This window comes from Carassius carassius, chromosome 35 (assembly GCF_963082965.1).
Source record: "Carassius carassius chromosome 35, fCarCar2.1, whole genome shotgun sequence".
Classification (NCBI taxonomy): domain Eukaryota; kingdom Metazoa; phylum Chordata; class Actinopteri; order Cypriniformes; family Cyprinidae; genus Carassius; species Carassius carassius.
In genome coordinates this window covers 1,904,255-1,928,730 of record NC_081789.1, presented here as the reverse complement: position 1 = coordinate 1,928,730, position 24,476 = coordinate 1,904,255, and the positions used below count along the sequence as shown (strand labels likewise).

The 24,476-nt window shown below is 38.1% G+C and overlaps 1 protein-coding gene across 1 annotated transcript in view; it reads left to right on the top strand.

Moving 5' to 3' along the window:
- Window positions 1-24,476, top strand: part of LOC132115865 (partitioning defective 3 homolog) — a 471,004-nt gene that overhangs the window by 424,869 nt on the left and 21,659 nt on the right. The window contains exon 22 of the mRNA XM_059524256.1: window positions 18,653-18,776. Within this exon, the coding sequence (XP_059380239.1) occupies window positions 18,653-18,776 (124 nt within the window). The remainder of the gene's footprint in view (window positions 1-18,652; window positions 18,777-24,476) is intronic.

Here is a 24,476-nt window from a genome sequence, read left to right as displayed (position 1 = left end):
AAGGTCAGGGGTCTGATTCTCAAAGATGGCTGTGAGTTTGATTCCCAGGGAAAGCAAGAACTGATAAAATGAATATCATAAATACAAAGCAAGTCATTTTGGATAAATACATCTGTGAAAGATTATGAAGACAAAACATTTTTCTTTTATTAGTTTTACTTAACATCCCATATTTAGAACATATGAAGAAAAAAAGAGAGTCACATTAGAATGTGCAACAGAAGAACAAAATGAAGGTCGGTATGTGAAAGCATTTGAATTAAACTTTCCCTATCTCTGTCACCTTGAGGCTGTGTTGACTCACATTTGTGACTCTTGTGTACACTAAGCTCATTGGCTGAGCTGACCCTAGACCTGTTCCTCAGTCATATCAGCCCTACAGGGAAGCGGTCAGGCGCTGTGAAGTTCACCTCAGCCTGTGTCAGGGACTGCCAGACAGGCTGTTTAAAGGTGATAATGGCTTTTAATTTAAGCCAAAGATGATTTATCTGAGCTTGGCTACCCTCCCAAACCACAGACCTAAAAGCATGAAATGAAAACCATTACCTTGGAAGTCTCATCAGTCACATTGAGTTTTCTGAATGTGGAAAAGAAGGAAAGGAAGGGAAAATGAAAACTGGAGAAGAAGACTCTATATACAGTATTTACGGTGGATCTGGTTCAATTCGTCAGAGGTTTGAAGCTCTGTAGACTTGATAATGTGAACGGCAGTGGTCTAAACAAAAGCTATATTTAGACATTCTTATGCATATGCATAATATACGGTCTGTTTGTGTCAACCTTTGAATGCATAACAGGCCTGTATATTTATTTTTTTTCTTGAGCCGTTTCATATTTATAATATGGTATGGTGGTCTGACTTCGAGGATGAATAATAATTTGTATTGTGATGTAAACATGGTCATTTTTTAAAGATGTCAGGACGTGATGACAGAATGGGCTCACTTTGTTTATGCACTAGTCAAGCTAATAGTGAAGAGTGATAATTGCTGAATGAAGAGGAAATGTGCAATCATTTAATTTGTTTTGAAAAGTGAGGACAACAAAGTCAAAATGAAAGCTCCTGTTAACATGAAGAAAAAGATTTACTGGGTGAAAATTTTCATACAGTTTTAACATAGCGGTTAGCACATGCTAACAAGTTTGAGTCTGGATCCGATTCTTTTCCTGCCCAATGACCGACCATTTCCTAATAATCTGAATGCTATTTCGACAATTAATTATTGCATATAGTGAAGACATTTATAATATTACCAAATATTTATGTTTCAAATAAATGCTGTTGTTCTGAATTTTTTATCAAAGTATCTTGAAAAATAAAATGCATCAGAGTTTCCAGAAAAATGAACAAAAATGGGAGAAGATAAAACAGCAGAGAATTTGAAGAGAATTTTCCCCTTCCAAGTTAACACCACTTTCCCTCCAGGTGTTTTGGACACTTGACCCCTCATTAGAGTCACCCTAAAGCTATCAGTGTCCAGTTACCACAGTTACACCGCTAGATTAGCTCCAGGGTGTGTGTCTCATCTCTCACCTGGTTTAACTGTCAATCACACCTGAATGAGATCTGTTAACCAAGTAGGTTTGCCTTTACCAATAAACTCATCCTATTGTATTGGGTGGCTAATGGAATTTAGTAAACAGTGGTTTTAATTAAAAACCTCTCACACATGCCCGTGTTCCCAAATACCCCCGCAGTGTGTGTGTGTGTTTGTCAAGTGTTTTCACATGGTCATTTACAGGCCATCTGGAAGGGACTCGCAGTTGTTTGGTCTTTGTGTGTGAAGCATCAGAGTATCAGCGACTGGTTTAATCCTCCTCAATCTGTCTGGCTTCTGTGGGAGTCACAGGCTGAATGAGTGACTTTAATCTGTGTTTTTGTCTTATCACTCAGTCTGAGCTTATCCTGAGAGGTGACTGTTCTCTTTCAGACACTTTATTTACACGAGTGCTGGAGCGAAATGCTAAATTCGAACACTTTAAGCCAGTAACCAAATTCTTGGCAAGGAAACCGCAACCACATAGTCCCATTTTTAAACTCTTTTATGTGGAAGTTGAGCAATGCTAATGTTTTGAATGTGACCTCAATTATTGACAAGACATTTCACTGCTTGTTGGTTAATTTTTTTCCTCTTCCAAATCACTTATATTACTTCATTCAGAAATTAAATTTCAATTCAATTTGTTTTTTGTCCAATTAATGTCAGTTGTCAAGGTCTAAAACAACATTGGGCCCCTTTGAAATTTAGGTAACACTTTAGTTTAGGGATCAATTCTCACTATTTACTAGTTTCTTATAGGATAAGCTTCTTGCAAAGTTACTAGTCCATTGAATGTCTGTTGGGGAAAATCAATCAAGTGTTAGCAGATATTAAAGAGACCATCCACTAATACTCTCGTGACTGCTAGTTAACAGGCACGTGCACACATAGACATGAAAGGGGGCTTGAGCACCTGCCCTTTTTATTCCTGGAGAGAAAGTGCCCTTTTTTCTGGGATGCTTTTTTTTTTATTTTTGAAAAATAATATATATTTCTGTTTGCACACAGCTTCCCTGTCATACAAATATATTTATTGAAATATAGTATCTAAATATCAGTTCAGGAGTTCTGAAGCGCTCCCTCTCCCGATTGTTAAACCCGATTGTATTGCTTCCGCTAAAGAAAATAGTCCGCTCCGTCTCTACGTTTAGAATCCTATGAGTCCATAGCAACGCTCTGTTTTTCATGGCAACGGTCTGTTATACTCCGCACAGCGGTCTGTTGGTTATAACAGACCGCATTCTACATTGGAATTCAACCAAGCCATGTAATGAAATAAGTTAATAAAATAAGCATATATCACCACCAGGTGATATGCTTTAGTTATTTTGTTTATCCTATTTACCTGCATTTCCCTGTCAATTAGATGCAAATGTGCGCATTTTAACTAGTTGACGCCTAATTTGCATACAGAACGTCCCCAGTTATTGACTGACATCAAGAGTCTTTCCCCCTGAAATGTAGAAATCTAAACTGGTGAATTTAGAAGAAATCTACAGATGCAAACAGATGGAGGATAATCTCTAAAAAATGTAGTAAATCTGAGTAACTGCATCTGGTACATTAATAAATAAAACTGAGTAGAAATAAGTTAACATTAAACTTTAAAAATAACAATATTTATAAATTAACTATTTAAGTAATTTAACTTTTTTTATTTCCTCGAAACCTTTATAAAATAGTATTCCATACCACCACAAATACATACATGACATTGGCTTTTATTGAATTTTTACTCAATTATTTTGGTAAGTTTAATTTTAAAGTGTTATGTATTCTGATAACAGCAAAATAATTAAAACGATGTAGTGCCTTGTGCAAAACTAAACAAATTATTAGTAAAACACGCCCCTCTGTTTGATGCAGTTATTTAGGTTATTCTAAATATGAAGAGTTGAGATGAAAAATCCTCTAAGTGCCATCTGAAATTTCCTTCAATAATGATCATTTTTATCAAGCTTGTATGTTTATGTTCACTTATTTCACATTACTGCCAATGAAAATTACCTATTAATTGTCATTTAAGTTAAATTTCTGAACTTAAATACGAGCTTGAAAAAAAAGTGCCATTTCAGGCTTTTGCATCTGAACTCTTCAGATATACTTGAAACTAGTAGCATAGAAAATGTGTTCAAAACATGCACATTGTGGAATGGTTTCCTTTGCTGCTCTATAAACCTATGAATACTAAGGAGACCATGGTTTCTGTGAACTGATTATTTTGTAGACATCTTTTGAAAATGAAACAATTGTGTGAGTTTGAGGAAGATAAAATTAATTAACTTTTTAAATTGTTTTTTTTTTTAAAAAGGAAGTCAGAGTTGCGTTTATATATATATATATATATATATATATATATATATATATATATATAATTTTTTGTTTAAAAAAAAAAAAAAAAAAACCTAATTATGAGAAGTGCCCTTTATTTCACTTGAGCGCCTGCCCCTCAAAATGTCTGTGCACGTCCCTGCTAGTTAACATTCAGTTGCAAGGTTACTTCTAGTTAGTAGAATGTCTAAAGTGCAGAAGTGTTTACCTAAAAGGTTAGTTTGATACAGTTTAAAGGTGAAGTATTATTTAACTCTGGAAACATTGTTAGTGACAAATTAAGCACATTTTGTTGGTTTTGTAAAATGCTTGCGTGCAGGGGCGTCATGCATTCATGATTTTTGAGGGGGCACATTTGGGGGGGGGGGGGGGGGGGGTCGGGAGTATAAGTCATTCTACGAAAGCACTGTACAACTGATATAGGCTTTTTTTTATTTTATTTTTCCTTTTTATTCAAAACAATTCCAAACATGCTTAATATATCAGGAAATATCTCGTTTCTCAAATATGTGTAGGTAAACGCGTTTTGCACCTTTATAGATTGTTATTTGATCAATATATGGAAATGTAGTGTAATCTATTAACTACACATAAAAACCTGACTTTTTACTTAAGTGCCATATCATACCATAAAATATTTTTAATACGACTGAATTTGCATTTAATGTAAATTTTAATAACAATATTGTAAGATACTTATTTTAACACTTTCATTTTACAGAGAGTAAAGAACATTTACATTATTAAAAAACATTTTCATTCAGTCTAGCCAGAGTTCAGGCACTCTCAAAAACTCCCATTAAAATCACTGAAGCACTTTACATTATGAAACGAATATCTTACTTACATTCGTACGCACATCTGCACTTTTTGTTGTTTCTGATGAGAGAATTCGCTAAATAATTCAGTCAGCGAGCAAGTGAACAAAACACCGCGTTTCAGTGATGACTCTTCTGGACGTCTCTGATTGGCCATTGCATCCATAAGCGCAACAGAATAGTTTCTGATTGGTTATCATGAAGCGTTGTACGAACGCGTCTGTCTCTGGCTCAGCGCCAGCCAGCGAACGCAGATTTGAATTTAGCAGCTGATGCTGTGCACTGAACGATCTAATCACACCGCTGTGATTGTATCAAATATATAAAAAATATTATTCTGCAATTTTTTTTTTCGTTTGGAAGCTGCATTTAAAATCCACTTGGGTCAGAAATCTGAGGGGGCACGTGCCCCCTCACTTTGAATGGGCACGACGCCTCTGCTTGCGTGCAGTCTCACTGCTCAAGTAAGAAAGCAAGCAAATCGTATCTAGATCCGAGAAGTATGGGGTGCTGTTACATAACCGAAGTGAAAGAGATGAAAAGACAGGCAGACTGACAGAATACGAAAGATCCTCCAGGGAAAGAAGCTGTTTCTGCACAGAAAGTAGGACTGCTCAAGACTGCAAAGCACGCCAGAAGTTTTCTGCTCTCATCATTGCTGTTGAGTTGAAAAGTGTAGCACCATAATTAAAGAGAACTTCAGAATGCACTTGTCTGGTAACCTGAGGGAATAGCTGGAGTTTGTCTTTATTCAGTGGTGAGACTATGGGTGAAGGATTAGTAGAGATTACATTGGGATCCTCGTTCTGATAACTTCATCCTCGCTTTTTTTTCTTCTCTTTCCTTCAGTCGCTGCGTATTAAGCACCTGCAGAGAAAACGCTTCCATCTCAGACGATGACAATCAGACGGCTCGTTCTCTCGCACCCTGTCACCCTCATTAAGCCTGTCGATGAAAAGTGTGGAAACTCTCGTCAGATATCTGCATGTTCCAGCGGCCCGCTAGGCTTCTAAAGTTACAAACCTCTAATCCTCCGGCTTTGGCAGAAACAACTTTGGTATTGCGGCTTAAATGGGTATTTTGAAAGTTTCTCAGGCCTTTTGGTGGTGGGTGTTTTTTTGGCCGTCCGTGTAGAGAAACAGATGTTGGCTGTCGGCCATCTTCTCAGTCTCATTGACTGAGCTGTTCTGGCAGCTAGCTTCACTGACCTCTGCTTTGAGCATATTTGGCATGCATTGTATGGCTTTTTGAAAAGCTGCTCGAAATCTTGTTACATCACAATGATCAGACCATTGGAAGCGCTTTATACAAAGACACAAGAGCGTCATAACAGGTGTATTTTACTAATAGCTGGCTAATCCTTTCTTCTGAACAGTCTGAAGCTGGTTAATCAGCAGTCACTCCAGGTTTACAAGTTTCATGTGACACTTCCCCATTATTTCCTTTTGTATTTCTTTCACTCTCTATTTGGAGACAAAATCCATACCTCCAATCACTCTGAATGTCATATGTATAAACACAAGCCTTTAATGTTTACATGTCTGATAATCAAGAATATAAATGCCATGATTCTAATAAAAACTGCACAGTTTGATTTGTAATAGAATTCTAGCACACACTCTTAAAATGTCCAGAAGGGGGGTCTTGCAATGATGCAATAGAAGAACCATAAAGAAGGTTTCATTCATGTCAGTGGTTGCAATGTTGAGTGGAGTACACATTATATTATAATTATATATATATATATATATATATATATATATATATATATATATATATATATATATATTATGTTACATACCAGCATACCAGCATACTAGTTTGTTCGTTCGTTTGTTCATTCATTTTATTATACAAACATTTAATAAGAATAGTTTGGTACTTTTAGTAGTTTAATTTAATTTAATTTAATTTAATTTAATTTAATTTAATTTAATTTAATTTAATTTAATTTAATTTAATTTAATTTAATTTAATTTAATTTAATTTAATTTAATTGTTAAATCATTCCTACATTTTGACAACCTGTTTTTGAAATGTTATATGTTTTGTTTTGTTTTGTTTTGTGTTTGTTTTGTTTTGTGTTTGTTTTGAATAAAGGAACTGCTGCATCTCCAAACAATACCAAACATTGCAAATAAATGTATAATAATACCCAACACATTACAATAAATTAAGCCACAAAATATAACAACAATTCAAAGAAAAATAAACACATACCCATCATAATACATAATTTAGTATTCATCCTAGTAATCTCTTAGCCCCCCACTGCTCTATATTTGTGTTTTGTATCAACATTTAAGAGTATTTAGTATGAAATTACTTTAATTACTTTAATTTTTTTTATAAATATAGTGCTGTTTAGCCGTCCCTTTGTCTCACGTCCCATGCTTGATTGATGGCTGATAGTGTCTTCTGGATGTGCATGTGCAGAACTGTTATGGCCTTTTGGTTGTGTTCTCAAAAGACCTCTTAGTTTGAACCTATAATGTGTCTTCATTAAGACGGAGAGCCTCTTGCAACCATAAATCATTACAATGACAGGACTTGCACTATGCCACAGTCAACAGATAATTGTGATTCGAATACCGGGGTCATTTAGGGAGAGCTTATTAACATATGTATAGGCCAGCGTATTGGTCATCTAAGTCACAAATTTTCTCTCTGTCCCCTCTCTTCGCTTCAATCATCCATCTTTATCCATCCAACCTGTCAGTTATTGGGTACTTCATATATGCCGTCAGATGTCAGACGCCCATGAAGTGACCCTTCAAAACACAGTCGCTTCCTGTTGCTAAGCGACTTTGCTTGGGAAAGCAGCAACTGGATTTAGGAATGCGGATTGTATATCAATAAAAATAAATATTGTAAAGAGGAATTGATTTTGTTTAGCTTTGAGAAAAGAAGGCCCTGTCAGTTTTATGTGCCATCTGTCTGCATATGCCAACCTACTGACCTTGCATTGATTATTACACAAAATTGAAAACTTAATTGAAATGATGGGCCGTGTCAGAGCTTTTTTTTGTTCATCAGTAGCATGGCCATTACTAAAGGTCATGACCCATGACCCCAAATGAGGAGTCCCATAAAGGGCTCAAGGCTCTCATTCAATAGTTGTGGATAACTGGGTTGGACACACAGAAACTAAATACATTCACATACTTTTCTTTGGTCTTGCCCACCAATGCTTTTTAAGTATAATTGAAATGCTATTATAGTTTATTATTATTATTATTATAGTATTATTGTTGTTAGTAGTGACTGATATCGAGTAGCTTGTCAGTGTTAGTGTTTTTATTAATGCCATTATGTTTTTGTTAATACAGCACATAGTACTGGTCAACTAAATGAATGTAACATGGCAAAGATGAATGCACTTTTGGAAGTTGAATGTAAGGGAAAAGTCATTTTGGGGTTTCTGTGGTCTAATGTGATATTGGAGTTAATGTTCTTGTTCATGATGAAATTTTAATTTATTGCTGCAATTAATTTATAGCATTAACAAGATGACCCGTTTAATTCATTTCGGAAGTGATGACTGATCATACATACATGGATTAACTTTTTTTTCCAGTACCTGTACAGTATATAACTATTGATTATGATTTAATATAATTAGTATTGATCAAGTTCAGAGGCTGTCATATGTGGATCAACTTTCTATGTTGTGTATTTTCATCAGTTTCAATATGAAAAATAACTTTCATATTAATTCAAAGGATTTATTGCATTTTGAGAGAAAAAAAAAGTGTCATGGATTTATTGCATTTTGGGAAAAATACAAGAAATACGATTTTATAATAAATCTTTGAAAAACAAAACTTGTATTTTATTATTATTTTTTTTTTTTGAATGTTATTATAACCTAAAGATGCTATGTGAAAGTTTGAAACAGAAAATAGTGGTTTTCATCTTGCAACTTTCTTAGTAAAGAAAACACATGTTTACTCAAATTAATCAAAATGGATTTATTGTGTTTTGGAACCAAACTCTTCATTTGTTTTTGACAATTGTTATGGAATAAAGTGCCACCTAGTAGATGGTTTCAGCTTGGTATCATTTTCTTTTATTTATTAATGAGGATAAAGCACTTGGGAAAGATGGAAAAACAAATAGCAAAAGATGAGGAAAAGTTATGAAAAAATTTGAATAACTTACTTGCACATGCTAGTACATTTCCAAAGCTTCAGCTGCTGCAATTCCTGCATATATATATATATATATATATATATATATATATATATATATATATATATATATATATATATATATATATGTGTATATATATATATATATATATATATATATGTGTATATATATATATATATATATATATATATGTGTATATATATATATATATATATATATATATATATATATATATATATATGTATATATATGTATATATATATATATGTATATATATATATGTATATATATATATATATATATATATATTTTTTTTTTTTTTTTTTTTGAACAAACCCCAATGCATGAGCTTTTTTTGTATATTTAATCTGTTCTGCATATTCTGAAGAAGCCATGAAACATAAACTGCCAGGAATCATGCTTCAGGAATGACTGACAATAGATTGGCCAGATAATCCCTTTCACAGATTCAATCACACAGCTAACTCGTACAACAGATGTCAAATAATACGCCGCTGTGCAATGTTGTTGAGGGCCCCTGGTTGCCCACCTCTGAAACCCGATCTCCACCTCCCCACGATGGTTTGGTGCCCTGGCGTCTGTTAGCTCATCTGGAGAGGGGCTTTTGAGAGTGAGGTCAACGGTGTGTGTAATAAGCTAGTGCTAGCGGATGGCTAGTGCACATTCACATGCTGATTTTCTGGTCGATCCATTTGCATTAAGTGCAACCTAATTGCCAACTGCAGCCTGATTATGGTGCGTGTCAGCCGGGATGAAATATGACCTCCCAAATGCACCCGCCGCTGCTCAACTGATGTCAGATGGGTGTAAATCTAAAGCGAAAAGGTCATTCGAGTTTTCAGCACTAGTGAAATACTACCACTTTGAAATGGATGATGCGTGCTTGTATTTATGGAAAAAAGGAAAGAAATTAGTTCATGCACCAGAACAATCGCTCTCTTTGTTCATGTAGGCTGTGTTTTCCACATCTTTCCATTCAGTATTTTTCTCTTCTTTTTCATTTTGCCCTCTTTTACCTGTGATGTGGTCCGGATAGGTTTGCCAAGAAGAAAAGCTTGGTTCCCTCTCTCGGTTTGCTAGAGTGTCTGTCCAAATGTGACTCCTCAGTTAGTGGCCGATGGAATTTTGATGAGCCGGAGAGGAACAGCTGGAGTCTGCAGTGGTTTAAGTGACCATGTCGCCTCTTCTAGAGACTGGAGTCTTGCTGCTGTTGTGAGAAGCTGAGCAGCTGTATTGGGTATTGGGATGGTCACATAGCTCTCAAAATGATGATGCCATGATGTGAATCACTAGTCCATTTACTCTTTCCCTCTTTCCTGCAACATGTTTATATTTGAGGAGGTGCAGAACCTGTGGTCCTCCATAGTGGCGTTCAAAGACTATTTCTATGGCGCTCATTTTGTTCCTGTTCGAAACATTATGAATTGGCTCATGTTCAGATCAACTTGGGTGTCTAAATGCACTGTTCACAGAGTTTTTATGGCCAGATTTACTAATAGCTTGCACTAGTGCAAACCGTATTTTGGCATTAAAATAGTTCTGTCAGGATTTACTAAAGACGCGCAGTGAAGAATTAGTGCTTAAAAGGCATGGACACAGTTACTTTTGCACCTGACCTTATTGAATATGCATTTGCAGGAGAGTTTTGAAATGAATCTTGCAACACAATTTACTAACATTTGCGATTGTCAAATTACTGGCATTTGCGCCATTATTAAACGCCCCCCCCCCCCCCAGGCCCAACCCTTCATCTGCACTTTTATGGGATTACACTTTTAATGCTAATTTGCACTGTTAGTAAATCTGGCCCTTAGTCTGACTACATCAAGATTTGCAGTACTTCTCCAATTGTTATTCAGAAATACTGAAACAAGCAAGATCTGTCTGAGTTAAAATTAAAACCACCCACATTCCTCACATTGAAATATAGTTGTTAACCATTTAATTACAAACACGGCTGGCATTTTAAATTAATTGAGAGATGTGCCCTTCAAAGTCAGTCGAAATATGCAGTCATTAATGGTGTCTGTATCATTAGTCGTGTCCGACCCCACCTGCTGCAGTGACTGAGATTAATGAACTGGAGCAGCATATTGAGACCTCGGTGAAGGCAGACTGAAGGGTTGTGAGGTCTGAGACACATGTATCAGGCCCTGAATACATTGAACAGCCTAGCCAAGCTCTCTGACGCGCTCTCAGATTCGAAGCACTAACCAATCAATGATACTGGATTAACTTCAAAGTTCATCTTTCTTTTTATGGCATCTGCAACTGCCAATCCAACCTCTGCTCTAATGCTCACTTCCAAGTACTACATTACAAGACGCAAACTTCTTTGGTAACTTTTTAAAAAGAGTTTTAACTTCAATTTAATTACTTTTTTCTTGGTTCAGGTTTGGAGTTTCAAGCGTTTTTGAAAAAGACAGCAAGCGATGGATTCCTAAAAATAACAGCAATATGTCCGTAAAGTTAAAATGAATTAGATGTATACAATTGAACTTTAGACAATTTGAAAAATCTAGTTATGCATTTATGTTATAAAAAATGTTGCTTTCTTTGTATTTTGCATAGAGCCTAATGTTTTATTGAGTGAAGTCATTATACATTATCGTCTATAAGGGAGCTTGTTTTTGGCGTTTTACTGACCATAAATGTGTAAGATTGCCAAGCCCCCGCAGGACAATGATGGATTGGATTTAATAATTGATAAAGGTCTGGTGTTGTTGTAGACAAATACCTCTGTTTACCGGAACATCTTCAGATTAAAGTGGTGCTTCTCCAATATTTTGGCCGACTGTCAAGCTTTAGAGTGTTCCCCATGAGACAGCATAGTGAATTGGGAAATACTAATATTACATGTATTGTTGGTTCAGTGTTGGCAAGACTTAGTGGGTGTGGCCAACAGCTATTACAGGAAGTAATCGCGATTAAATCGGCCAGGGCATGATCTGCCATCTACACCAATGAGAGAGCTTTTGTAATCATCACTACTAATTACTGACAGCTGTTCTGGTGTTGAGACCACTGCTTTATACTTGTTGGACTGCCAGTTTAGGCGGATGGGAATGCATTTTGAGGCTAATGGACTGCGTAGTTGGCATCTGCATTTTCCATTGCTATGTTACTTTTTTATGACTCGTTTTATGTTTCTCCTTCCGTCTGGTGTTTTCTCATGTTTGCACATTATGTTTGTTTCAGATGTTGATGCCTTTATAAGGTTCTAGTTAATGTTGTGGTCAAGCAACTTTTAGAAATTGAAAAGGGAAATTGTTTTGAATAATCCATTATTTCTTTGTTGTGCTGGTCACCACTTATGACATACAACCAAGAAGAATCAAGTGCAACCAGAGAAAATGTATTTATTTTGCTCATAGAGTTTGAACAAACTCCTAACCCCATGTAATTAACTTTGAATATATCTCATCCCATTTGTGCTACAGAGGAATGGTGTGCTATTGCTTTTCTATTGTGATTTTCTAGTTGTGATTTTCACGTCTGATTTTCACACCCATAGACTTGCAAGCAAGGAGGGAATGAAGCTATAGAGACTTGTGGGTGAACACCTTTGACTTGGACCAGTAAGCAAACACCAACTGTAGCAATCATGCACAACAGATTGTTGTTTTTCAAGTTCAAGTACTAAATAATTCAGCAGCAGGTTAAGTGTTACTATGCAAAATAAGTGTTAAGACACGAGACCAGGGAAGTTTTACTCTCAGCAGTTGCCATTGTCTGCTTGCCTGTGCGATTTTTGTTTAAATGTTAGCCAGGCTAAAGAACTTTCTCACACTGAGGAACAGGTGCAAGATTTATTCTCACCCTGAAACTGAAAAGAGACAGAGAGGACATGTCGGTGAGAACAGCGGAACCAAATGTCTAGTCTCTGTCAGTGTCTCACAGTCGTGGGAGTTTTAAACATCCACGGTTCTATATGTGAAGAACGTTTGGTTGAGAAAGTGTCTGTGCACACTTTAGAAATGAAAGATTTCTTTGCTGCCTCATCGTGCTTTTTATCATCTCCTCTTTATTCCTCAAAGAATCTCTCCATATCTACTCAGTGTAGGTGTGTGTGCAGGAGCACACATAGGGGAAGAAACTGGGGCTCCACCTCAGACTTCCCAATGGGGGACCGAGCGCACTGATCAGGACCCCTGCTGTGTACTTAAGGGCCACTATGCCATACATACACGAATCTCCAGCCTCTCTAATCGGGCCAGCCCGCTTCTTTGTCACGCTGTTTGTATCTCTGAAAGGAGCACTGAAGGCTACAGAGAGAAACAGGAACAGGGAAACAGGAACAAAAGCACGCCTCTCATTTGCAGCAGGGATGCTTATTAGGTAGCAGCACCCTCTGGGAGCGGGGCACTTGGCAGAGGACATGGGGCTGTCAGGGGCACAGCCGTACATCAGTCAGGGGAAATTTGAGTGAAGTCAGAGACCCCTAAGCCTGCAGCATTATCACCATCTTTGTCAAACTGCACATGTCACTCATTCAGTACGAGAACATGAACTGGTCAAACTTTGATTCACTGCCAAGCCTCACAGCACAATAAAAGGAAAGAAAGCAGCCGATATAAAGGATAAGCGATCTAGAGGAAAAGGAAGATCTGTGGGAAGATAAAAGAGATAAATGAGACAAAGTAAAGCAGGTAATGATGAAGAAAGGAAAACTCAGAAGAATGATGACGAGAGAGATTGAATTAACACAAATGTGTGAAAAATAAAACAGCTTCAAACTCAGCGGACCAAAGAATGTTACGTTCACAGCCTGTTGTTGAGTCAGACTGCATGGGCTCTGCTGTGTTTTATTACAGATTGTGTGATGTGCATTGATTTCCTGTATAGATGAATGATAAAAAGCTAACTTTCACTTTATCCCGGAAAATGACCAGCAGTAATTCTGATTTAATCTGTCCATTCCGTCTGTACAGATCTATGAAAGGAACTGATAGATATGACAGTCTTTGAAGGGAATTGAGTCCACAGGGGTATAGAATTAATATGACTTAAGCTTTGAGTTGATGCAATATGACTGAGGGCACCAGCAAACCCTTCTTTTCATCTCTCATATCTCCTATGATGATTTGGAGGACATGGAAAGAAACCAGACAGTCTGACAGAATATCAATCTGATAAAAGGAATTGGGTATTCAGCAGAGACTTGGAATCACAAATGTATACCCACCTCTCTCACGTTGTTTTGTTGAAAATATGTAAAGTTTAATTTATCACTGTTTAAAAAGAGTAGAATGGCTGCAGCATCTCTAAATCCAGATGCTGAGATGTAGAACCTGTCCCAACTGCCGCTTTGAGGCCTGAGGCACTGTTATCCAACCTAAAATGTCAAACAAGATGTTACATTCTTGCAGACTTGACAGAAAAGCATCAGCAATCTCAAGACAAGTTCACATCAGTTTCACATTGGGGACAAGACTAGAGATCCTTGATGGGGAAAAGTGGTGACATGCAGTTTTTTTAAACATGGTAACTGTTAATTGATGGTTCAAGGTGGTTTAGATCCACCAAGATGCTCTACCAGGTTCAAACCAGGACTGCTAGTCCATTTAATCAGTAAATGACAATAAATAAACAGCTTGGACCAGTTAAAAATCAAGTTGACCAAGGTGGTCTTCCAGGTCAAATCCAGCTGGTAGCTATCTAGACTAGCTTGGGCCACCTACTGACCATCTTAAACCATGTACAAACCATGTCGAAAGTCAAATTCTGTCATCAACTATTCACTTTGCTGTTGGTCTCAACAACAGTAGACTTTTGACTCAACAACTCAACAACCACTGACTTTTATTTTACTTAGAAAGTTTTCCTACAGAAGAGTGAATGTCATACACGATTGAAATTCTGTGAGAGCGAGTGATAATTTTTTATTGGATTTTTTATTGCATCATGACCAATCCGAAGATAAGACACACAAAGAAACAAGCTCAGTCATACGTCAGCGTCCCAGGTGCTTTTTGGCAGAGTTTATAAGCGAAAGATTTACAACATCAGACTTAATATTAGATTCATTCATCTCTTCCATAGCATTCCACATTCTACTGCTAGACCAGATCACTCTGCCAATCTGCAAGCACTGTATCCATAAAGCAAATTGTAATAACTTTGATTGCTTTACTTGATGTCTCCCAGTGGGGTTCTGACTCTTTGGTTTCTTTTCTTCCCTCCTTTCGTTATGGTTTTAACTAGGCATAATCTCTGTACTGCCACATCGAGTTTTCTCTGAGCAAGAACAGGTGAGGAGCCCTGTTTAGTCAGAGGCCTCTGATGTCAGTGCTACCCATGATTCACACTCGATTCAGAGAGTTTAATCTGCAACAATAACCTTCTGTCTTCAGAGAAATTGCTTTCTGGGGACGTAAAGTAAACAGACAAAAGGTGTTATTCAGCATATTGAGAGAGAGTCAGGAATAGGAAAGGGTGTGCGTACACAAGAAATGAATACAACGAACAAGAAAAGGATTGGGGAAAGGCCGAGCAAACGGGGTGCGGACAATCGCAAAATGACCTTTCAGTCAGAGAACACAGACAGATATTGAATGAGGCTCATTGTATTGGGAGAATGAAACTGCTGGCTTGTTAAATGCTGTGGCATATGGATATTTTATCTTCCTCTGCCTTTAATTGCTTTACTGTCAGACTGTTTCCCCCTTGAATCTCTCTTTAGGGAGGAGAGATGAAAATAAACATGAAGACATCTCCAGGAGGAGAGGCTTGACTGTGCGCTCAAATAACATGGGCCCGTCCTTTAAGCCAGCTTCAAGTTGCAAACTGCCTGACCTTTAATCTAATGCATAAACAAGAGGCTGGGGAAAGTGATCCCTCATCATCCTCCCCACATACTCTACCGCATCCTCACCCACCTCCATTGTTTGGCTTATGGGTGCATTTTTTCTAATTGTTGCCGCTTTATTAACACAAATTTCTGTGAGTCTTTGTGAGGTCTTGTTTAGCCAGGCCAAATGGCTGACGTTGATGCATGCCTGGAGGTATTTATAACCCACATGATACCTGATGTCAAGCATGCACTGAGACTAATCATGTGCTGTGGTGATGGAGTGTTCATGGACTCTACCGAAAAGATCTGTCTTCTTTTGTAAGGGAGGATTGAATAGATAGAGTAAACAAGATGGGCTACTGCCGGCACTTAACGCACGTGTGCTTTATTATGATTCCAACTTCTAATTCCAAGTGCCACTTTTGCAGGCATTTTATACCAGAACGTCCAAAGACACCAATTGTAATTGAACTGCTGCCTTTGTGGTCTAAACTTCTCCAGTTTATCTTATAGCATTATTTCATTTAAACTTATTTCATGAGTATAGCTTGACTTCCCCTATGACAATTCAGTGTTTTAATTGTTTGCCAATCTTGTAATTTCCTGATTTCCTTATGACTCATAGTGGTCTTGTCCACATCTGTGGTTGTAAAAGTTAACTTTTATTTTCTAAATTGACCTCTTTAACCACAATGGAACGTCATTGTAGGTTGGTCATTTGGTTTGTTTACTGGGTTGACCACGAGCCTCAGCTGGTTACCGAACTGAGTGACTCAGCTCATGGTCGCTTTAACCTTTCCAGGGTCTCGTGTAGGCAATTATGACCAAATCTCTGTTGTTTGTTTTGGAGTCTGAGGATTCAGAGGAAGGCTGTTCCTAGGCAGGAGGATTAAGCTAATGAAACCATCCCTGTTCATCTCCTAATGGAAAAAAGGGAATAGATACGACACAGGCTTTAATAGGAGTGTAGAATAATGGTTTAGTGTCAATACTGGAGTCCACCGTCTCCTGAAAAACAAGCTTTAATCCAATCATATGGCTAAATCTTTGATGTCAGCCATGCCTGTTACATGCTACTGCAGATAGTTTACATCAGAATTAGGTTTTCTACGAAAAAAAATGGTGTCATGAATAAGATTAGAGTGTATTTATTTGCAGATATCCTGTCTATTGTTCTTTCTCTCAAAGCTTGTTAGCGTTGCTCTAGCCATCTGATGCTAATGTGTAATCACATGTTTACAGGAGCTAAAGGCCAAATTTATTTCCCTTTACAGATGTGTGGCAAAGGCAGAGTGATTTGTTTATTTTTCTCAGGCTTTGACTGCTTTGTGTTGAAGTTGCAGCTGAGAGTGGTCATCAAAAGTCTACAGACTTTGTCTATGACAAATGTCTACGATTACTGCAATTGAATCTCATCACAGTATACAAGAGAGCAAAGACTTCATGTCTCGTTTGCTGTTTACTCTAAATTTATCATCCTTAGCTTCATTCATCCTTCAACTGCTTAACGTTTCTTTGAGAACAGATTTTTTTTCCAAGTTTCTACTTTTGCTAAAATGTCAGTAAATGTCAGTGGATGAAGTTGATACACTTTGCACATTTTATGATAAGTTATCAAATGGCATTTACAAAAATCTTACTTTTAGCCCAGAACTCTCATATTGATCAAATGGATTTGAAACGCTTTGCTGAGCCTTTTTTTGTGGTTTATTATACCTGGTAATGGTGAATAAACTATTTTAATGGACACATATACGATTTGGCCCTTTAAAAAGTGAGTAGATTACCTGCCTGTATTTGCAACACCAAATACACACGGCTCATTTATTCGCTTAATTTACAACACTTCCTTTTTCTCCACCTTGAAAATGCATTTGATGGCCTTCAAGCTCTTCCACCACCACATATGAATATAGGAACAGGGCGTTAAATGAAGTAAAGCTAATACAATTGATTCTAATGGCTGCGTGGAACAACAGAACAAGGATGTTCAGTCATCACTACTCATACGATTCTCATTCAGCTCCATTTGGTTGTTATGGCAGGCCATTTAGCGGCAGATTTAATGAAGGGTGATTGGCGATGTGTCAGAGTGACCATTTTAGTCAGTGGGCTGTTCCTGCTTGCAATCTACAATTACGAGCACATTTAGACCAGACATCTCATCTTAAGTAAGCTATCAGCATCAATGGAGGATTAGCCACCTGTATCAGCTCCCCACAGAGATGACATCTCTGTTATTCATCCGTATGCTGAATTACCAATCTCTATGCTGTTCATTTTTTTTCTTGGTGTTCCATGTTTTTGCAATCTCAATCTTTTTCCTCTTTGTGTTCTCAATTATTATTATTTTTCACCCCTTTTTAGAGGATTACCTTCCTCAGTTCTCTATCACTCGCTCTCTGTATAAATTAGCCGTATTATCAAACAGGATGCTGTATCATAATGAGGGGTTTGTCACCAGCAGCCCATGCGGTGGAGTAGATAAAAAGTGCGGTTTTGATTAGCGGGACGAGGCATATTGATTCCTATTGACGGTCACTTTCCCCAGCTCTTAATGAAAGAAATGCAAATGAGTCTCTCTGAGTTCTCTAAGGGGGTGTGGGGCTGAGATGGTGGGCCTTTGACTCTTTGTCGTAGGAGGGACACGTATCATTGCCCATGGTTCACTAGGGAGTCCTTTGCGGAAATGTTTGGTCCGTTTCTTGTTCTCAAGATGCTGGTGAGCACAAGCCAAATGTGGAAAAAGTAATGGACTGTGTCCATACGTGTAATTTAGCAAAATGGATAGGGGAACATGGGCTCAAATGGTGCTTGTGCTATTGATTCAGCAAACAAGCTGTATTCTTAAAATGATATGAGCTGTTCTGTACCTTGTTCAAGTGCTGTCATCTGTAATGTACCATCTGGTCTTTGTTCTTCTCATGTTGATGTCAGGATCAATGGTGATCTCATAAATGAGGATATATGATTGTTTTTTCCACTCTCCTCTATAGCAACCGACTGGCACCCAGCAACCATGACCGGATACAGCGTCTACGACAAGAGTTCCAGCAGGCCAAGCAGGAGGAGGAACCTGATGACCGCCGTCGATCCTACAGCTTTCAACAACAACAGAGGGTGAGTGTGCAAGACTACTGGATAAACCTCAGCTTAGCATGTGCACCTTTACCCTGACCCTTAAAGCTTCCCAGCATTCACTGCTGCAAAAGTAACATTTTATCTCTCTCATCTCATTACACAGGCTACATCCTATGGAGATCACATTTGTCAGCTGAATACATCATTTAGGGTGTCTTATCTCAGAAAGTAACCATTATAAAACATAAATGTACAGTAAATTCTTTCTTTGGAATGTAATGGTTACTTTTCTGAAATGAGCCAGTGTCAATGACATATGTGGCGGACAAATGCAAACTTTTTTAAATGAGTCACAGCTTTCAAGTCAGCCTAGTGTTTGGTGTTCAGGGCAAAGGGTGACATGTATTATAATAAGATATATTTTCAAGGATCTCAGATAATGCATGAATGTGTTGTTTTACGAGGTGGAGGGAAAAGGTGCACTTGCTGTAAGCTTGCATATCACAAGTGCATCTCACATTTTATTTGCCCCCAAACTTGTTTGTATTTGTTAGGTCTGCTCAGAGGTGAATGTGTTTTTCCATTGTGTCCTTGAAAGTCAGTGATTAATTTTATTAACCGAGGTTAGAGGCTAGCTGTTATTTTATCTTTATCAGCAAGTTAAAATAATATACACTGCCCAAGAGGCTGGGAAAGAAGTTGCAAGGGGTCAAAGTTCAAATAGCTATGTATCTTTATTCTGTAATGGCCTGAGCCAGACATGGCGGCCTGTCCTATGACTTCCTGTTAAGGGTATGGAGGGGGATTTTAAAAGATGACAGGCTAATTACCTCGAGGAATAGAACCATTTCCTAAATTAGAGGTCAGCTCTCTGACCCTGTCTTCTCTGACACATATTTGGCCTCCATTTTCCTCTCAGGTTTTGAATAGCTCTACAGAGATTAGAATGTGTTAAACTCAAATAATGCATTAATGTTCTGTTTCACTCAGATCGGTGTGGAAAGAGAGAAAATCTGCGTCTTAATCAAAAAGATTAATGATGGAAGCATAATGAAAATGCAATTGCTTAAAAGTTAATGCATGTTATTTATGTACCACTAGTGGCACCAAATGGAACTGCAAAAATCTATAACTTCATCTAAGTCATTGCAAAATCACTAGCCGCATTTCCAATACTCTTCAAATTGTGCAAATTGAAAATATGGCTAATGGAAAAACATACATTTTGCAAAAAATTCCATATATTGCAAAATAATAAAAAAAAATAAAAAAGTTGTAACACTCACATGAGTTGTTTTTTCGGCAATTCGGAAAAAAGCAATATAGCACAAAACTGCAATGAAAACTTTTTTAATGAACTATAACCTCCAAGAAACACCTCATACGTGGCCGCTCTCAAGTATAAAGGGCTTTCCTTGCCATTATTGCTTGTACAACCCCTTATTTACACTGCATTATGGCTCCGATAGCATAAGAGGTAGTCGCATAACATCAGTTAATGGAAATGCCCTCAATTCTCAATAGGTATTTTATCTGCATTTATAAAATATTGCAAACGTTTTGAGTGAATCTGTAATGGATACCTGGCTACTGACACATGCTGGGGTCTTGTGGTTTGTTGACAGGGCATTGTTGTGCAGTTGCTAGGGCATTCTGGATTGTTGCTGAAAAGTTGCTTGGTGTTTGCTTGTGTGTTCTGAGTAGCTGAAGAATGTTGCATTAAATGTACACCAGAATATTGGTATGTGGTTGCTTGGGTATTCTTGGTGAATGCTGGGATGCAAATTGTATTTGGTGTTTGCTAGGTGGCTGCTAGGGTGTTGCTATGGTATTCTGGGTGGACATTAGGTAGGTTGTTGCCTGGGTGATTACAAGGGTGTAGTGGGTTTTTAATAGGTTGTTGCTAGGGTTTTATTAGTGGGTGCAAGTGTATTCTGAGTGGTTGCTAGGATGTTGCCAGGTAGGTTGCTTGGGTGTTCTGGGTGATTCTAGGGATGTTGTGAGTTTTTACAGATAGTTGCTAGGTTTTTTTGGGGGTGGTTGTTAAGGTATTCTAAATATTTGTTAGGGTATTATAGATGGTTGCTTGGTAGGTTGTTGCTAGTTTTTTTTCTTGGTGGTTGGTAGGGTATTCTGAATGATTGCTAAGATGTTGCTAGGTGGTTGCTAGGTAGGTTGTTGTTAGGGTTTTCTTGGTGATTGGTAGCATATTCTGAGTGGTTGCTGGGTGGTTGCTCGTGTGTTCTGGACAATGTTGAAGTTGTGCTAGATATATGCTAGGTTGTTATGAGTGTTATGAGTTGCTAGGATGTAGCTAGGTGGTTGTTTACTGGCTCAAGTCAAATTGTCCCAGCCCCAAGTCTCTAGAAATAAGTCGGATCTGTCTGTGTATGGGTTTTTAATCACTGCTAATGAGCTAATGACAGATATTTAATAAATAAATAAATATACTTAATAACAGTTTATTTTTGCCCAGTTATGACAGCAGGTAAATCTCAAATGCCCTCAGCAGTTCACACAAGCTTTTATACTTGGAGACATATACTAGCTTTTATTTGACATAGCCTTAGCTAGTCTGTTTGCAGTATGAATAAATCAAAACCTCTCTTGGTACCCGATGGTGTCTCATTGTCTGGGCTTCTAGTACAGGAAGTAAAAGCCCTGTTATTTGCACAGTGCCGAACCAGAGGAGTCAAGCTAGAAGACACCTAATTGCTTGTGATAGTTTACATTGTTTAAAGACTAGAGACATTTCCGTAATAGAGTACGCTCCCTCCCTTGAGTTTGTCTCAAGCCTACTTTATTAACAGCTGATGGGTCAGCTTCTCAGTTTGAACAGGACTGGTTTCAAATAACAAACCATGTTAGGTGGGACCCAGGGAATGCCTTGGAGTCTTTCAGTGTATTATAAGAAGGGTGAATTTCCTGAAGACTGCGGTTGATATGTCAAGCATTACTTTTTTTTTTTTTCTACGGCACCATTGCTGATCCCAAGTTGTGTCAAGGAGATGCTGAAATACAGGCACCTGCTGGTGGTAGTTTTTCTGTGAGGGAAAACACCCTCAAGCTTTGAAATAGTGGGGAAAACCATGCTACAATTGCTCCGGCTTAGGTTTTGTGTATTGAATGGCATGTTGGGCCGACAAAACCAATAAATGGTTATTAAAGCACTAAAAGCTTGTGTCAAACAATAGCGGAGAGGTGTGTTAAGGATGTAAGAAAGTCCCAATGTCTGGGACAATGTCCGGTGGTTATGGTTCTGCTAGAAAAAAAATAAAAAAGTTTTCACATCCAAAAGAATCAGGTGGTCCAGGTGTTTTATCCCTGGATTGCATTAGAATCACACACACTCCATCAAAGCGAATACAAACAGACTTGACGTTGATTAAGGGTCTGAGAGGGCCCACGAGCGCTGTGGTCCTGTCGACTTGTAGAAATATACAGCCGTCAGTCGTAGCAGCAGTTTGAGAGAATGATGGTTAAGCAGGGTAAGAGAGCGCAAGGGAGGCGTTTGTAGCCATAAGAGTCTTGTTGATCCTGCTGCCATAAGCTTGATATAATGGCGTTATAAAACTGTCAAAACAAAGCTCCTCTGAGAGCAAGATATAAATATAATAGTATTCAAAAGTATGATGGACTCCCATAGTGGTTTTTAGGTAGTTTCTATATGTTCAGTAGCAATATATTAGCAATATTATTTCTCAAGTTGCTGTAATTTTCTTGATGTCTACCATAGTTAGACAATTTTGTTGTTGTTTGAATGCCGCGTTTTGGAGATTTCTTTAGCATTTCAAAGCCTGCCCATTGTTATTTATAGCTTTGATTATAAATACCGTACATTAAACCATTTAGAAGTGTCCCTCAAGTGCAACAAAAAATCAAAGTGTCATGATTGATTGCCTTTTAAATATGTAGCTATGTGGCGAAACTCCCAACTTTACATCAAACGCCTCTCATTTCTTTATGAAGAAAAATTGGTTAGTTCACCTCAGATAATCCTTCAAACCCAGCGTGAGTTCTGACAGCACGAGACACACATTAGGACAGTGGTAGTGGTAAGGTGTGTTCTCAGCATTCACAATCCCCCCGAGGACTGAAAGAAACCCGTCATCAGGTTTTTATGTGCGACAACGAGCTGCCAATCCAGATGGCTGGTAATCGCCCCTTGGCCAGAACCTGTCACAGACCTCCACCGGTAAACAGACAATTAGATGTGTCTTGTTATGCCTCCCTTGTATATCACACCCAGCGTTTCTCACTATGACTTTCAAAGGGGCTTTTCCAGATGTTTGTCATAAAGAGCATGTTCCTTCCAGAGGCTTGCTGCCGTGTCTCAGCCAATAAAAATCAATCTTTTCTTAAGACGATCGGAGGCCACACAAGAGACGGAAGTTTTATGTTAATGCCTGGATCACAAATGCGCAAACCAAAAGCTTTCATTAGTTGCATATTTACATGCTTTTCTCCTCTTTTACAAGGACCTCGGTGCTGGCAAGCTTTCAGGCTGACTTTATGACTGGAAAGAAAACCATTGATTTCAGGATTCAGAGTAACCAGCATGTTTTCTTTGATTATGAACCGCACAGGAAACAAGACGTGATTTCCATAGTGTGGAATCAGAGAACTAACGTCTACTATACAGTTTACCCACTGCAGCCAATGGTTGGACGAGGTTATCTCCCAATGCTGCAGAAACACACTGTAAGCTCAGGGCGAAAAGAAGTACACAACATGATAATTAGCCTACAGTGGGTAGATAAATCCAATGCATCTCGAAATTAGTGTCCCTCCAGTGAAATATACGTTGATTGCCTTTCTACAGTTGTACAACCCGAATTCCGGAAAAGTTGGGACGTTTTTTAAATTTTAATAAAATGAAAACTAAAAGACTTTCAAATCACATGAGCCAATATTTTATTCACAATAGAACATAGATAACATAGCAAATGTTTAAACTGAGAAAGTTTAGAATTTTATGCACAAAATGAGCTCATTTCAATTTTGATTTCTGCTACAGGTCTCAAAATAGTTGGGACGGGGCATGTTTGCCATGGTGTAGCTTCTCCTTTTCTTTTCAAAACAGTTTGAAGACGTCTGGGCATTGAGGCTATGAGTTGCTGGAGTTTTGCTGTTGGAATTTGGTCCCATTCTTGCCTTATATAGATTTCCAGCTGCTGAAGAGTTCGTGGTCGTCTTTGACGTATTTTTCGTTTAATGATGCGCCAAATGTTCTCTATAGGTGAAAGATCTGGACTGCAGGCAGGCCAGGTTAGCCCCCGGACTCTTCTACGACGAAGCCATGCTGTTGTTATAGCTGCAGTATGTGGTTTTGCATTGTCCTGCTGAAATAAACAAGGCCTTCCCTGAAATAGACGTTGTTTGGAGGGAAGCATATGTTGCTCTAAAACCTTTATATACCTTTCAGCATTCACAGAGCCTTCCAAAACATGCAAGCTGCCCATACCGTATGCACTTATGCACCCCCATACCATCAGAGATGCTGGCTTTTGAACTGATCGCTGATAACATGCTGGAAGGTCTCCCTCCTCTTTAGCCCGGAGGACACGGCGTCCGTGATTTCCAACAAGAATGTCAAATTTGGACTCGTCTGACCATAAAACACTATTCCACTTTGAAATAGTCCATTTTAAATGAGCCTTGGCCCACAGGACACGACGGCGCTTCTGGACCATGTTCACATATGGCTTCCTTTTTGCATGATAGAGCTTTAGTTGGCAT